Raw genomic sequence first — 14,083 nt, 5'->3', positions numbered from 1 at the left:
CGCTAGATATCTCATTTCAGTGAACAGAAAATTCCACTTTTCTGCATGTTGTCGTGTTTATAGTTATCTGTTTCGCCAGGGCAGAAAGAATTGATTTCTACTGCTATTTGGCGTCTCTAAACTCAAGTATCAATGCTAATAAATAATGAGAACTAAAACTGGGTGTGAAAGTAATTACTACACATTGCCTCTCCTCTCTCTATTATTAAATCTATCTTTTTATGTACAAACTACGAGTACGCTGACTCGCTTCCAATAACGACTTCGTCAGTCATTTGTCGCTAATAGAGGTTTCCGACTATAATTAATCAGGGAGATTCTATAACGTAAACTGACCTGCCATTTTCGTCTTGCAACAAATGCCTTCAACTTCGAAGTATCCAACTTTTGCTTCGCCGGAGAAGTCTAACGAAATGGTACGTATTTGGTGCGCGCCAGCGCGCCCTCGCGTGCACTTACTATCATCCAATCGTGAGCAAGACAATCGCTGACGGACATTCTTTCGCTATCAAACAATGTAACTCCAACGATATCTTATAATTAATAGAAACACGCCTATCTACCTTTCTGATTCCATCAAAAGACCCCGAACGAACTCTTTCAAGGAAAGAGAGACGGCCTCCCAAGCGGATCCCTCGTAACTGCACTCTCCTCTCAGAACTTTCGACGTTGTTGCGTTTATGTTTTCGCCGTGAAAAGGCGACGTGCCCACAGCCCTAAGGAAAGAATCAATTTCATAACCCCTGTATATATAAGCTCACATTGTAAACACAACAGCCCCCAAAGACCACATATCGGTAGCGAGGCTAACCGCATTTCCTCTAAGAACTTCGGGAGCTAAAGCCAGACATGACATTTACTCTTCGTCTAATTTCAATTCACGCTTGGACCAGTACCAAAAAACTCCGTAGGACCAATCCCCTCCGCAACTTTCGCCTGATCAGTAGTTATCTTGCAAGCAGATCCAAAATCAACCAGCTTGATCAGAAATCTTTCCGCGGCGTACGTCGCCATAATATTTTCAGGCTGTGAGAAAATACCACTAATTAGATCCACTTTTAGAACCGCCAACCTTAATATCCAAATGAGCAATATTCTTCGAATGAATGAACCCTAGAGCTTCAAGCAGATCCTTGACATAAGTCACGGCCATGTCCTCGCAAAAGTCCTCCTTTCGAACCACGTGTTCAAACAACTGTTCTCCGTCAATCCTGAGAGGAAAGCTTGACCGTTAATTATAAACACAATCTCTCGCCTTACATTTCCAAAATTACAGCGCAAGTCCGACTCGTTTTGAACGCCTTATGAAATCCGACGATTCGTTCATGCTTCAGATGATGAAGTATGGTTATCTCCGATTCGACGAATTCCTCTAGATTGGGTCTCGTCTTAAAAATCTTCGCTGCAAAGACGTCGTTCGTAGATATTTCAACGCATTTTTTAACAACCGAGAAACGACCCCTTGATTTAATAAAAAAATTACAATCATAAAAATAATGCTAACAATACATACTTTCCCAATTCTTCCTCGATATCATATAAATCACTCAGCTCCTCCTCAGACAGAACAGGTCTATCACGATGGCGAAAACTTCCCCTGCGCCAAAGCGATCCCGACCCCTTCAATGCTGACCAAAATCCATAAGAAATAAACCGACACCAGGCTACCCAATACCTCCACTTCCTCTTCCTCCTTCTTCTCCTGCTTCCGGTGGTTTCAAGTTTGAAGATTCCGGCACTTGTTCGTCTACCGGCTTCGGATCGAGATAATCGGCAGGTGCCCATCCCTCTATCGCGGGGCTCTCGCCGCGAGGGACCTTCTTTACGAGCCACCAACCACCGTTGTCGGGTTTCTTCTCCAGCACCTCAAATATTTGTCCTTTGTTGAAGCTGAGAATTTCCTGCGCTGCATCGTCGGCGGAAGCGTCGTACGTCTCCAAGGCCACGTAAAGATCCTACAAAAAAATAAAAGAATCAAATTAATTAATTTCACGTTTCAATATAATTATTCTTAAATATTCCTATAGCGTTTTTCACCTGAGGCGTTGGAAGATCCCTCCACTGATCCTCTTCATCGATCAAGTCATCCTCGCTGCTGCCCAAATTTTGAATTTGTTTGATCCGAGTATAGAGCGACTGTCTTCCGCCGCTGCTACTAGATCGAGATTTTCGTTGTTCAGGTAACGTTGATATTTTTTTCAATGCTAAAGAAGTTAATTTATTACAAGGTCTGCTACGCTGTACCAATATTAATAGGCGTTGTTGCCTTCGATTGTATCCAGTTGGTCCTGTAGCAAATTCGCAATCTTTTCAGTCCACTGCTTCTTGATCTCGGGTGAACTAGCCTTGAAAAGAAATACATAAAAACTTCTTGCGTAATTACGAACATTTCCGCAGCAGAAACCTGAAACTCGTATTTTTGGCATGGATTCTCGGACTTTCCAACCCAAATTTCAAATTTCAAAGAATTGTCTCCTACTCCACTTGAAACGACATCCGGATTTAATCCCACCGATTTCAATTTCATGCTATCGCGAGTTGAAAACGCGTGGGTCATCCCCATATCCGATTTCTCTTTCGTGACAATCAAAACTTGTTCCAAAAGAAACACGTGACGCTTCTTCTGCATTCGCTTTTTCCCCTCTTGAACATCAGTCACCAAAAAATCCTCCTACGCAAAGAAATAAAAAAAGGATAATAACATTCGCATACACGTCGTCACCCTTAGTAGCAAATCGCCAAGAGCGTGAATATTTCCCTAAGAAATCACCAACATTAAAACAAGACTACAACTCATTGAACTCAAATTATTTCATACTATGAAGTCTTCAATTAATCCTAAGCTTATGACGTCATTAGCTCGTTTAGGAACTTCAACCATAATTTGCCACGTGTGCTGAAAAAAATTGCCATATAATTAATTAACATTTGCCGGCAAAATCTTTTGTCCTGCCTACTTGAACTTTTTCAATTTCTCCTTGCGGGCAATCCAGGCGTCGCGAATATTTCTCCAAATCTCGAAAGAGGAGTTGATATTTCGTCACTCTTTGCACGGGCTTTATTAGATAATCAGCCAATGAGAGCCGATCGCCCAGCTGCTGCTGAACATCCTAAAGCATCAATGAAGTAGAAGTAAACAACTGAATGCGTGTGCACTGGGTCTCACCTCGATGAACGTGCCCGGATAATTGGCTAAAATGGCTTCCGATTTGGGCTTGTTTTCACAGTAAGCGACGTAAAGATGCTGAAAGTCTTCTTTCTAAATGAAAGACAAAGAAATGAGTTAGAATTTCAAGAATAAGTAAAGACACCCAAACACTTGGATTGTATAAATAGAATCCGGCTGACCTGAGCTGCAAAACAAGACGCAACTTCAACCACTCCATCGCATTTTTCCAAGGCGGGCAGAAGAGTGCTAAAACAAAATAAATCAAGCTGATTCCACCAAACCCGGAAGTAATAATAAGTCCTTCTCACTTCCAGTGAAAGCGGTAGATCTGTTCCATATTTCCGAATATGAGACCGTATTTTCCTCTGAGTGCTTCAGGCGAGCGCGGCGAACTCAACTCCTGTCCGTACGTCTGACACAGTAAAGTCAAATGTACGAGTTCGAGCTCTAGAAAGCGTCCTACGTGGATGACTTTGGCCAAATTTCGAACGTAGTCTCGTTCTGTGTCAAGCAACTCTCGCAATACATATCTAATCATAATAGAAGAACGTAAGGCGAAAAGGCAGCTCGCATCCGGGTTGGCAATCGTTCCATCGTGACGTCATTGCTCAATTAGCACTTACTGCCTGTGGTTTTCTAGGGAGTAGTGCTTTTGCAATTCTGCACTTCGCTTCTACATAAAACGTCATAGATCAATAGTGTTTTTTGAGAATTTTCTACCCTTGGAGTAGCCTGGAACTTCTTGCGAGAAAATACGAAATTCTCTGCTGAAGGTGCGTCCAAAGAAGAACGGCTTTCCTTCTTAAAAGCAAACTTCCTTTTTCTCCATAAATTCTGAGGAGGTCTACATTCAAAAATTAATACGTGGCAAAGTAAAAACTCTTTATAGCTCCGGTAACAAACAAAACCCTATCTGCTTCAGAAAAGTTAGCGGACCAGACGCCTACTCGACTTTTTCACGAAAGGCGGCGAGTGCAGGTGCTTGCCTTGAAAGAGGAGGAGTTCGAACTTGAGAAGAAGGATGTTGTTCGGTTATAGCATCCCCTAAGAACAAATAACAATAACAACGCTGACGGACTGCGGTCACCAACTGCTCCATTCACCTTTACTATGTTGCTTGGCTGTGTCAACGTTTTCCAAATAACTCGCCGGAACCCAGCCATAGGTAGGAGGCGATGATGAAGTCGGTTCTTCGCCCACCGTTCTGGCATACCACCACTCGCCTTGCTCCATGTCTAAGACCTCCAATTTCTGTCCCTCTGAAACGGACATGTCGTCGTCGCCAATCGCCTCATACTCCGCGCAAACGACGTACATTCCTTTTGCAGTAGGCACGGGCTAAAAACGATACACGGTATACGGCTAATGCGAAAGAAATGAAAAAACGAGAGCCTGCCCACCTCTTCGACCTCCTCATCCTTAGCCTCGATGTCGCGTGGAATCAGCTCAACGAGATTCGTCTTCGCATCCGACTGATGCTCCTCCTCAACGTTCTCCTGCTGCCGCCGCAACGGCCCGCGTCGGCGACTCAGCCCCATCCGGCGCGTGCGCTTTCGCCGAAAATCCGACGACGGCGAAGCTTCGATTTTCGCCGTAGTAGCGTTGTCATTGTCGCGACGTACGTCGACCAGTTTCTCTTCCAATTCGATCTTTACGTGCGTTTCGTCTTTCTCCTCTGACTCTACTGCCGGAATTGGAGGATTCTTTTCTTCCGGCGTCAATAGAATAGTCGCTTCCGTTCCTTCAGGCGGCATTTCAAAATTCGTCGTCGTCGTTTCTTCGACCGGTGGAATTTCAATAGCGGTCTTTTCTTCCGCGAGCGGCGGCGGTGGAGGTGACGGCGTTTCAACATTGGCATTGGCCGATTTCGGCGAGACCAAAGCGCCGGCCATTAAATTGGCAAGCGCCGACGCAACGAAAATCGAATCCTTCTTCTTTTTCTTACTCATCTTTTTGGCATTAGTAGTCCGCGGCGACGAGGGGGGTAGAGTCGAGCCCTTTCGCTCGGAAGACGGTGTAGGAAGCTCATTTTTGGCGAGAGAAGGATCCGACGGCGATCTGTGAAGCGACGTGAACGCGTTGGCGACCAATGGTTTGAAGTCGGACGTCGGAGTGACGGACGCCGAAATGATGCGTCGTTTCTTCGTTTTGAAAGAACGACGAAGAGTCGTTCCTTTGCTGAAATCCAAGTTGCCTGGAATGGGATTAACTAGGAGACGACATAAAATGAGCAATGATTAGAGTGTGAACGACCGAGGTAACCGAATTGGAGTATCGTGCGAATTTGCTTCACTGTATCCTGCTTGGCTTCGATTGACATCGCCTAGATTAGGAACCTCATTGTTCGTGCGATTATAATGACGATACGAATTCGATCGCGTGCCTTGAAAATGTACTTCTCCGAGAGAAACTTGCCGGTCGAGATGGAAAACTTCGCTGGGCAATGCTCAACGAATTCGGTCAGCATCATTTCCTTCGTCTGAACAACAAAAAAAGAGAGATTTTTCAATAAGTTTGACTCGTGCGTAGAAAACATCTCACCTTGATGAGCATTCGAAAAAAATACTTCGACGGGTTTCCAAACGAATCTTTTTCAATTTTCGCAATGAGAATTCCCTGCTCGAAGAGAAAGACCTGACGCTCTTTCTCCTTCGAACGAAACGCTTTCGTATCCAAAACCGTGTACATTCCCTGGTGATGAAGTTCGCCCAAATCGTCCAAATTTCCCTAATAAAATAAAACGAATTAAAAACAAATAACAACTTAAATACTGTAACCGACATCGTAATCTTTCACGAGAGCTAAGCTCATGACGTCATTAGTTCTCTTAGGAATATCACGCATCATGGAATAAGCCATCTAGTACGAATACACGATATGCTTAATTAATTAATTATTGAAGATGTACTCTAACCAACCTCGAGGTTGGCTCTTGGCTCGTCGAGTTTCTCAACATATTTTTTCAGTTCATGCAGCAGAAGGTGATACCTCGTGATTCTCTGAATGGGCTTGATAAGATAGCCTCCCAAGGCAATTGCGTGTCCCCTGCTCAATTGCCATTCCTACGGTGGAAAGAAGGAGAAGTTCAAAACGCGCTTATTGTTAAATCTAGATGGAAAGAAGTACGGTGAGAAAATCCTGTGCTTTTTCTGCCAGGAGCGCAGCGGATCTGGGCTGATTTCTGCAGTACGTCAAATAAAGACCCAAAATTTTCTCTTTCTAAATAGATGAAATATGTGCAAAATTAAAATGACTGCGCAGATTGCTTCCTTACCCACGTAACGAAGCACTCGGCCAATTTTTCGGACGATTCTCGCGCTTCTTTGAGAGCAACAAAAAAAGTCCTTCAAAAAGCAAAATTTAAATTTAAAAATTAATTAATACGCCATATAACCGACTCTTTATGAAATGTCCAAATTTCGCGCAAATTGCCCAATACGTCTTGCTCTCGACCAATCAGAGCAACAGGCCCATCCTTCTGCATCTCAGCCACATAATTCTAAAACAAAAGAAGCGCTTGTAACACGCCCCCAAGTTAGAAAAAGGCTCCATACCACAAGCACGTAGTCTAGATCACTGACGTAACTTTCCTCCGTATCGATCATTTCCTGCATTAACAAACTAAAGAGAACGAATATATTAGAATCATATATTTAATGAGTCCCCCTCATTCGCTCACTCCTTTCTCCTTTCCATTCGTTTCTTTTCGTCCAACTCCTTCTCAATATGCTCGTGCTTTCCCTTCAGCGTCCTCAACTTCTCCGTTCGCACGGAAAACTCGCGCGCCAATCCGTTGCACTGCGCCGACGTCAAGTCGGCGCGCGTCGACAGCTGCTCGTCGCGCAATTTCGCCGACAAGCCCAATAGAGTCGATAGCGACGATTCGATCGACGACATCGTCTGTTCGTGCTTGGCGACGGTTTCGTCGCTCAGACTTTGAACGGACGACGACGAATCGCAGCGTTCGGCGCGATTGTCCATTTCCAAAAGAAAGTCCATCGCTTTTTTTCGCTGCGACATTATCTAGGAAAAAAGAAAAAAAAAGTTCTCGAAAATTTATCTTCCAAAATCGCACGTGTGCGTGTGTGTGTGATCACCTCTTCGAGATTCGTGAAAAATTTCTTCGATATTTTGAGTTTTGCTCGGTGTTCTTTGATCCTCGCGTCGAATTCCTCCCACGATCCGTTCAGCACCTGAACGCGAACTTTGAGTCGACTGCCGTCGGAGCGATCCGTCTTCTCCAGTTCCGAAGCCTTTTCCATCAGCTGCAACGTCAACTGATGATACTCCTAATAGAAGAAAAAAAGAAGAAGAAAATATTATTGCCTAGGTAATGATGTAGTTCTGTATTCCTTACTTCAACTTCTCCCATTTCGTAGTCCCTCGAAGCTTTTAGCAATTCGTCTACCGACTCCAAACTGTCGCCGAGACTCTGATGATCCGTCAGCCATTGATTAGCGTCATATAACCAATCGCAAACCTTTGGCATAAAAAAAAGAAATCGTCTTTTTTTTCTTTGACGTGAGCTGGTGACGTACCTTCTTTGCGTTTCTCGTAAAATCGAGCATTTTGACGTGCTGCTCCAACGCCGCGAGTCGCTTCTCCCACAGACGTATGACTCTTCGCTCGCGACTCTTCATCCCTTCCAGCATCACGTCGACTCTCTCCTCATTCTCCAGATACTGAGCGTCGATAATCTGATCCGTGTCGGTGCAATACTCGGCTAAAACCAATTCGTTTAGCTGATTCAGAAGATATTGCGCGTCCGAGCCGAATCGCGTGCAATCCTGCGCAAAATACTCCCTCTGGCGCTTATGCTCCTCGATGAGGGACTCGGCCTCCGAACGACTTTCGGGCAGCGTTGCACTGCCAAATTCGTATTGCAACGCAATCGCTTGACCAGATAACTAAAACAAAAGGAACTTGATCATCGACACTTAACCTAAATTTTCGTACGTTTTCGTGATGCCTGTGAATGTCGTGAGCGATCGTCAAAAGCGTGTGACGATCGTCGACAACTTGAGCGAAGACTTTCCACTGTTCCCGTAGCGACTCCACTAGATTCGATATCCGCTCCTTTGCATAGTGATCCGAAGCGACGAACTCGTCGACTTGCGCTTCGAGCTCCTGAACGCTATCTTGCATAGCCTTGAAAAAAATTAAATCAATAATTGACTCTCCCCTCTAATCGTTTCTTTTACACGACGTACGTCCAAAGACATTTCAAAGCTCTCGTGTTCTTTCAAAAGACTCTCGGCACGATCCAGAGTCTTGGCGACGATTTTTCGACTATCTATGAGCCCCTGATAGCTATCACTAATTCCACCAACAACCTAATAGCACGATTATGATTAATATTATTATTATTATTATTATTATTATTATTATTATTATTATTATTACTATTATTATTATTATTATTATTATTATTATTTGAGCATTCCGTGTGTACCTCTTTAACGTTTGCTTCGAATTCTTTGAATTGGCAGCACTGATCGAGTAAGTCACTTCGCGTCTGTCCGGCTGCTTGAGCGCACGTGAACTTTTCTCCCAAGCTAGTTAGAAGTCGTCGAATGTGGCTGCTCGCCGGCTCGGAACTCGTCGAAGACGCGGTCAACGATATCATCGTCTCGCCGAGACGCTCGAGCAAATTGTGACCTAAGAAACGCGCTTGGCATTCAAACGGAGACGCATAGGAATTGATTACCGGCTTCTGTGACGGACGTGTACGCTTCTTCTACGGATTCGGTCACGGCATTGTGCTCCTGAGCCATTCGGACGGCCCCATCCACGTCAGACGCCAAGTCTTCCGCTTCGCAACTCCGCATATACAAATCCAATTCTCGATGATGCTACAAATAAATAAATAAATAAATAAATAAATAAATATTAATTAATTAGCTAATTAATTAAAGTGAGACTCTGACAAATACCTCAAATGCCGCCTCCCCGAACCGTCTCATCATCAGACACAATTCCAATCTCGTAATCCGATTGGCAAGCGTCGAATCGAGTCCGGCGTGACGTCCTTGAAGCTGTTCCATAACGTTGCCAATTTTTCTCTTGTTCTCGTAGTATTCGCTCGCCGGAGAAGGCGTGCTCAGCCGACCCAGAAGCGTCTGGCCTTGGGCGAGCGTATTCGCCGTCTGAACGGCGCTATTCTTTCGCTGCGAACGACGAGCACTAATGCACGTCTCGACGTCGTTGACCGCTTCGGGATAGCCGGCTTCGTGGAGGTCCTCTTCGACGCTGTCCATCCATTTTGTCAGCTAATTAAAAATTAATCAATAAAAATTAATTTTATTTATTGAAATAATTTTTATTTTTTTGTGCGCTAACGGAAGGAAGAAGGATGGGCACGCCTCTCTCTTTTTTTTCTCACCTCGTTCGCTGTCCGATAGAATGCGACGGATAGTTCGAGTTGCTCGCGTCGTCGTTCGAATTTCGTGAGAATGTTGTGAACGCGTTCTTCGAGTTGATCGGCTACTTGGCGTATTTCGTCGACTTTTACCTGCCCGTGTACGGCGAGCTCTTCGGACGACGTCAGGAGCTTGTCGGACGTCCCGTGCATTATCTACGAGGAGAACAAAGCGATGACACGCGTCGCAACGGAAAGAAAACTTTGTCCGGGAGACTTGGTGTGTCGTGACGTCACGCAGATCTTTCTTACCTGGGCGTTCGCTTCTACGGCTTTGTGTTCTTCCAAGAGGCTCATAGCCGATTCGTAGTCGTCGCCGATTCGGTCACTTTGGGCCAAATAAATCGACCCGACGTCATCGATCCAGCTATAGACCTAAGCGAGGAGAAATAAAAAGAACGCGCGCTTTAGATGTCTCTTCACCCAACCTTTTCCGCTTCCCTTTCGAATAAGCGCAGTGCGAGACCTTGCGACAAGTCTCTCATCTTCTCCTGCCACGTTTTCTCCAACGCTTCGCTTTCCCCTGCCATTCGTTCGATTGTTTCGTTGACGCGTTGCGCGAGCTGGTGCTCGTGATGACAGCCCTTCGCCTTTTCGCGCAATTCGTCGCCGTCTCGACGCGCCTCGTTCAAGCGCTCGCCGAGCTTTTCGCGAATCGCTTTGCAGCCGTAGATTTGATCTTCGACTCTCGACGATTCTTCGGGAAGGGAACGAGAGAATGAAAATTGCGCCTTCCATTCGTCGACAACGTCGTAGAACTAGGTAAAAAAAAATGAAGAACAAAGTCATCATTTCTAATAATGCATGGCACTGACTGCTTTAGTTTTTTCATGAAATTGCATCAATTGCTGCAATAGGGCTTCTCGTTTTGACGTCATTTCGTTTAGTTTAGCAACCGCTTGACTCAAATTCGACAATTTGACTTCGACGGACCCGCAGCTCCCCTCCTTTAGTAGCCGTGCACCGCTTTCTGTCACATCTTTCACCAAGACTTCAGTTTTCTGAAAAGAATTAATAACTATTTGATGCACTGCTGTGCAACGTAGTTGATCACTTTCGCTTCTGCTTTGACCTCCTCTAGTTCGTCTAAAATGAGCTTCGCGTCTTCGAGAGACTGTCCGACGTCTCCCATTTCTCTTTCAAAAATATCTGCTTTCTCGTCATACCATTCAATGAGCTGAAAAATGGAATAGGTATAACGGGGGCTCCTCTTTTCTCTTTCGTTGCTTACCTTTTCTATTTTTTCGTCGAGTTGTTTTCTCTGCAAGCAGTTTTTGAGCGTCTCAATTTTTGCCTGCCACGCTCCTTCCATGCGCTTCCTCTTCGCATCCAACTTTCCAAGCAGATCCTCCAGTTTCATTTTCTCCGCTTCAAAGTCCGGATTCACGATTCCGCGCGCTTTGTTTTGCCGATCCAACTCGACGACAATTTCCCGAAATCGTTCCCGAAACGCTTCGACATTCATCGCATTCAAAAGACGCTCTATGGTTAAATGCTCGGAGAGTTGAGCCTCGATCTCGCTCTCAGTCAGAGACGACACCCCGGACCTCGTCAACATCGCATCCCACTTCACATAACGAGTTCCAAGATCCATGACGTCGTTATGCAAAGACTCCATCATCTATCAATAGAAGAAACAAAAGGTCAATAATCCATTATTAGAGACACGGATATATAAATATTAGAAAGGGATGATAGCGCCAGTGGCTCAAAGGTCATTGATCAATAAAGATCCCTACCACAACCCCTGTGCCTATTAGAGTATCTTTTGTATCGTAACTGCGCCAACTGCGCCTCCATAGTCTGAAAAGCTGTCTCTGTACTGTATATAATAATCTATACTACGAAAGGATCCAGTTCTAGTGCTAATGAGATTCTGTAATGCTAATATATCTCCATAGTACCATTTGCATCATGACCCATGCTTCTTGATCGTGGTTCAGTTCCCCTTGCAAATCGGTTGTCAACTGCACGGGATGAAAATGTCGTCGGAGATCTCCTGGCTGGGAGACCATTGCAACCTGATAGACCTTCGTACGATTTCATTTATTCAACGTTTTATGCAAATTCACCTCGAATGCATATTTTCTGGTGCTCATAACAGAAGCGCGACGATTCTGCCAAAATCCGTCCGGTTTCACGACATAGACCATGTGAATTTCAGCTGAAAACGATCTCTAAAAAAAAGAGGAAAAAGTTTAGAGAAAACCTACACACAAACATCAAAAAACTACCTGCAATATTTTCAACAAACTTCTCATAGCACCAAAATCCTTTGTTCGCATGTCAACAATCACAGTAAATCCCAAATCTCGTACATTTTCCCTAGAAAAAAAGAAAAGCGCTCGCCGATCCTGCCCCCTTCCGTGTTCTTTACCTCGGAATCGAAGCCAAGTACTTGAGCAGACGATCCGCTTCCTCGGCCGAGGGAATAGGATCCGAGCGTCCGGGAAACGTAACAATAGCGCCGCCGCGCCGATCTCGTCCGCCTGAGCGAAGGGATTAGAAAAAAATTACGATTCCCGGATAAGCCGCAAGATCGTCGTCGAAACTTCGCCCTTCGCGACGAGATAGAGACCGGAACTGACAGCTCACCTGACAAGATGATCCTTCCTGCCTTGAGATGATCGAGAACGTCGACGGTGCGCGTTCGGTTTGGATCTGCGCAATTTAGTGTGATAACTCCCCGCCGCCATTTGACTCGCGACGCGTGAGCCCGCGGAAACGCGCGCGTCGCGTCGCTGTTTACCTTGATGAAAAAGGAAGTCGAATTCGTCTGTCGTTTCGCCGTTCATCCTCGAGCCGACGCACTTGGCGGCAGACGAGGCACGACGCAAAGAGTCGCAACAAAAAGAACCTGGTAAGCTAGCGTGCGTTAGTCTCTGGCATCCAATTAATTATTTCCGGTTTCCCACCACCTGTCTCCGACGGTTACAATAAAAAATAAGCAAGAAGCTAAAATTTTACTACGTACTGCGTTTACACGTTCTTTTTCTTTGAGCCCTCTTCTAAGGATGACTTCAGTTCAGGATAGCCACTAGATGATTTTGCAGAAGTTCCTTGAGGCAACGCTTTGGCAATGCCGGGATATCCAGATGGCTCTTCACCGCCATCTTTCTTTGAACTGGCAAGAGCGCCTTTAACATCAGGGTAACCGCTGGCACTTGCTTGTCCTCCTGAAGCTTCTAATTCAAGGGAACAACCAATGTTATACAAAAGCTTACCCAGTTCCAATGCCTCGACTTTGGCGCCGAGTTCCCGTGCAATGACAGCAGGGCTATTACCTGTGTCGTTTCCTTCATCCTGTACAGTGGCAGCCATTGGGTGTGGCTCTTCATCTCTCTCTGGATAGACAAAAGAATTGGGCTGACGACATTCTGACGAAGGCTGAGTAACGTAAGGGGGACGAATTGACTCAGGACTCTGTGTTTCACGATCTACAAAAAAAGAAAGGCAATTTTAGTGAGAGATTTTCAGAAGGAGGCGTTCTAACCTGCTTTAGGAGTCAGGGTAACGTTGCCAGTGAAACTCACTTGACCTTGAAATGTAAAGCTCTTTGCCCTGCGTCTCTCTGGGAGAGAAGACGCTCGTGACCTTTGTTCAGTGTCATCAAATCCACTGCTTGAGCGAGATGACGCTTCAGAAGTCATCTAATGTTTTTATACTACGCATACGATTATATGCAAAATGCTGATTGGTACCTCAGAACCAATGAGATCTCTTTCGCTCATCTAAATCAAAGTATCGAGTGCTGAAAATCTCATCAACTGACTTACCGTCTCAAACAGTTGAAACATGTCGCTAATTGGCAAACGTTCAAACTCGTTCTTCCCTTTCCACAGGACCAGATTCCTGAAAACGTTTGTACCAACGTTACTTTCTCTGCACTTTTCCTTGTAGAACTGTTCGTCGGTCAGACGAGGCAGTTCGCTTTCCATAACAGTTGCCGGTCGAAGGGCGTCGTTCCAGTAGAACTTGAGAGCGAGAGTGCCAGGTGTCGAGGCACCGGCTTGAAAAAAGAAATCTCCTTCTTGAAATGTAATTTGGGGCTTGTGAAAAAATACGACGTAGCAGTCGCAAAAGACGAGAGGAATGCTTTTCTAGACATAAAAAACGATTTTAGCTCGACAACTTCGGGGAAGATTCGGCTAACCACTTTTTTGATTGTGCGCAAGAGGCCGAGTGTTTTTTCCATATAACCTTCCCAAAACTGCTTCTCCGAGGCAAAATTTGTGTACGGATGAACGATGGGATCAACGAAAAAATCGTGGATTCTTCGATTTAGGATGTTTTCGAGGAGACGTGCAATACCCTGCTTGATCTGTTCAAAGTCGGGTTTATGAGACTTGAGAAAAGACCCGTTAGAGCGGTTTTAAGACGCTAAACCGAACATCTCACCATGACCAGCTAGGAATGGGCCAATGACGCCACTTTCAACATGAGGTAAGATTCGCCATGGCCCGTACGGGCATGCGCAGGCTACACTCCGGTCTCTC

The 14,083-nt window shown here is 45.2% G+C and overlaps 2 protein-coding genes across 4 annotated transcripts; both read right to left on the bottom strand.

Annotated features, from left to right (window-relative positions):
• Nucleotides 1-14: 14 nt before the first annotated feature.
• LOC136190594 (triple functional domain protein-like) lies at nt 15-12,447 on the bottom strand. Its single transcript, XM_065978808.1, has 55 exons — nt 12,337-12,447; nt 12,183-12,248; nt 11,965-12,076; nt 11,822-11,912; nt 11,660-11,764; nt 11,492-11,608; nt 10,819-11,208; nt 10,642-10,764; nt 10,403-10,588; nt 10,016-10,345; nt 9,840-9,962; nt 9,552-9,743; nt 9,103-9,438; nt 8,877-9,021; nt 8,622-8,827; nt 8,380-8,502; nt 8,126-8,317; nt 7,708-8,076; nt 7,527-7,649; nt 7,267-7,458; nt 6,849-7,192; nt 6,724-6,790; nt 6,568-6,668; nt 6,444-6,513; nt 6,296-6,388; nt 6,088-6,231; nt 5,951-6,028; nt 5,711-5,896; nt 5,553-5,648; nt 5,432-5,492; nt 4,570-5,378; nt 4,273-4,507; nt 4,156-4,213; nt 3,890-4,013; nt 3,793-3,842; nt 3,633-3,699; nt 3,478-3,581; nt 3,349-3,415; nt 3,167-3,259; nt 2,958-3,110; nt 2,819-2,896; nt 2,723-2,758; nt 2,405-2,671; nt 2,267-2,345; nt 2,038-2,204; nt 1,676-1,955; nt 1,514-1,628; nt 1,261-1,461; nt 1,073-1,211; nt 897-1,026; nt 762-837; nt 564-716; nt 460-505; nt 337-405; nt 15-281 (listed from the first exon to the last, which is right to left on the bottom strand). Exons 1-55 carry the CDS (start codon nt 12,380-12,382, stop codon nt 231-233), a joined length of 8,454 nt encoding a protein of 2,817 aa, XP_065834880.1. The 5' UTR covers nt 12,383-12,447; the 3' UTR covers nt 15-230.
• Nucleotides 12,448-12,475: 28 nt separating this feature from the next.
• Nucleotides 12,476-14,061, bottom strand: LOC136190596 (uncharacterized). Of its 3 annotated transcripts, none has more exons than XM_065978811.1 (7): nt 13,986-14,061; nt 13,741-13,932; nt 13,364-13,687; nt 13,289-13,318; nt 13,081-13,237; nt 12,812-13,024; nt 12,476-12,763 (listed from the first exon to the last, which is right to left on the bottom strand). In XM_065978811.1, exons 1-7 carry the CDS (start codon nt 13,986-13,988, stop codon nt 12,567-12,569), a joined length of 1,116 nt encoding a protein of 371 aa, XP_065834883.1. In that variant the 5' UTR covers nt 13,989-14,061; the 3' UTR covers nt 12,476-12,566. The 3 variants fall into 3 exon arrangements, with proteins under 3 accessions (XP_065834883.1, XP_065834885.1, XP_065834884.1); XM_065978813.1 differs by having other exon boundaries at nt 12,476-12,772; nt 12,872-13,024; XM_065978812.1 differs by having other exon boundaries at nt 13,744-13,932.
• Between the last annotated feature and the right edge of the window lie 22 nt (nt 14,062-14,083).

This window comes from Oscarella lobularis, chromosome 8, assembly GCF_947507565.1.
Source record: "Oscarella lobularis chromosome 8, ooOscLobu1.1, whole genome shotgun sequence".
NCBI classification, from domain to species: Eukaryota; Metazoa; Porifera; class Homoscleromorpha; order Homosclerophorida; family Oscarellidae; genus Oscarella; species Oscarella lobularis.
The sequence above is the reverse complement of the archived record's forward strand: the minus strand, read 5'-3'. Positions and strand labels throughout refer to the sequence as shown.

Coding starts and splice junctions, on each gene's coding strand:
- LOC136190594 (XM_065978808.1), bottom strand. CDS start 12,382: ATGAACGGCGAAACGACAGACGAATTCGACTTCCTTTTTCATCAAG. Junction 8,318..8,379: donor GCTTTGAAATGTCTTTGGAC/GTACGTCGTGTA, acceptor ATTTTTTTCAAG/GCTATGCAAGATAGCGTTCA. Junction 3,700..3,792: donor TCCCTAGAAAACCACAGGCA/GTAAGTGCTAAT, acceptor TATTATGATTAG/ATATGTATTGCGAGAGTTGC.
- LOC136190596 (XM_065978811.1), bottom strand. Junction 13,688..13,740: donor TGCGCACAATCAAAAAAGTG/GTTAGCCGAATC, acceptor TTTTATGTCTAG/AAAAGCATTCCTCTCGTCTT. Junction 13,319..13,363: donor TGTTTCAACTGTTTGAGACG/GTAAGTCAGTTG, acceptor ACTTTGATTTAG/ATGAGCGAAAGAGATCTCAT.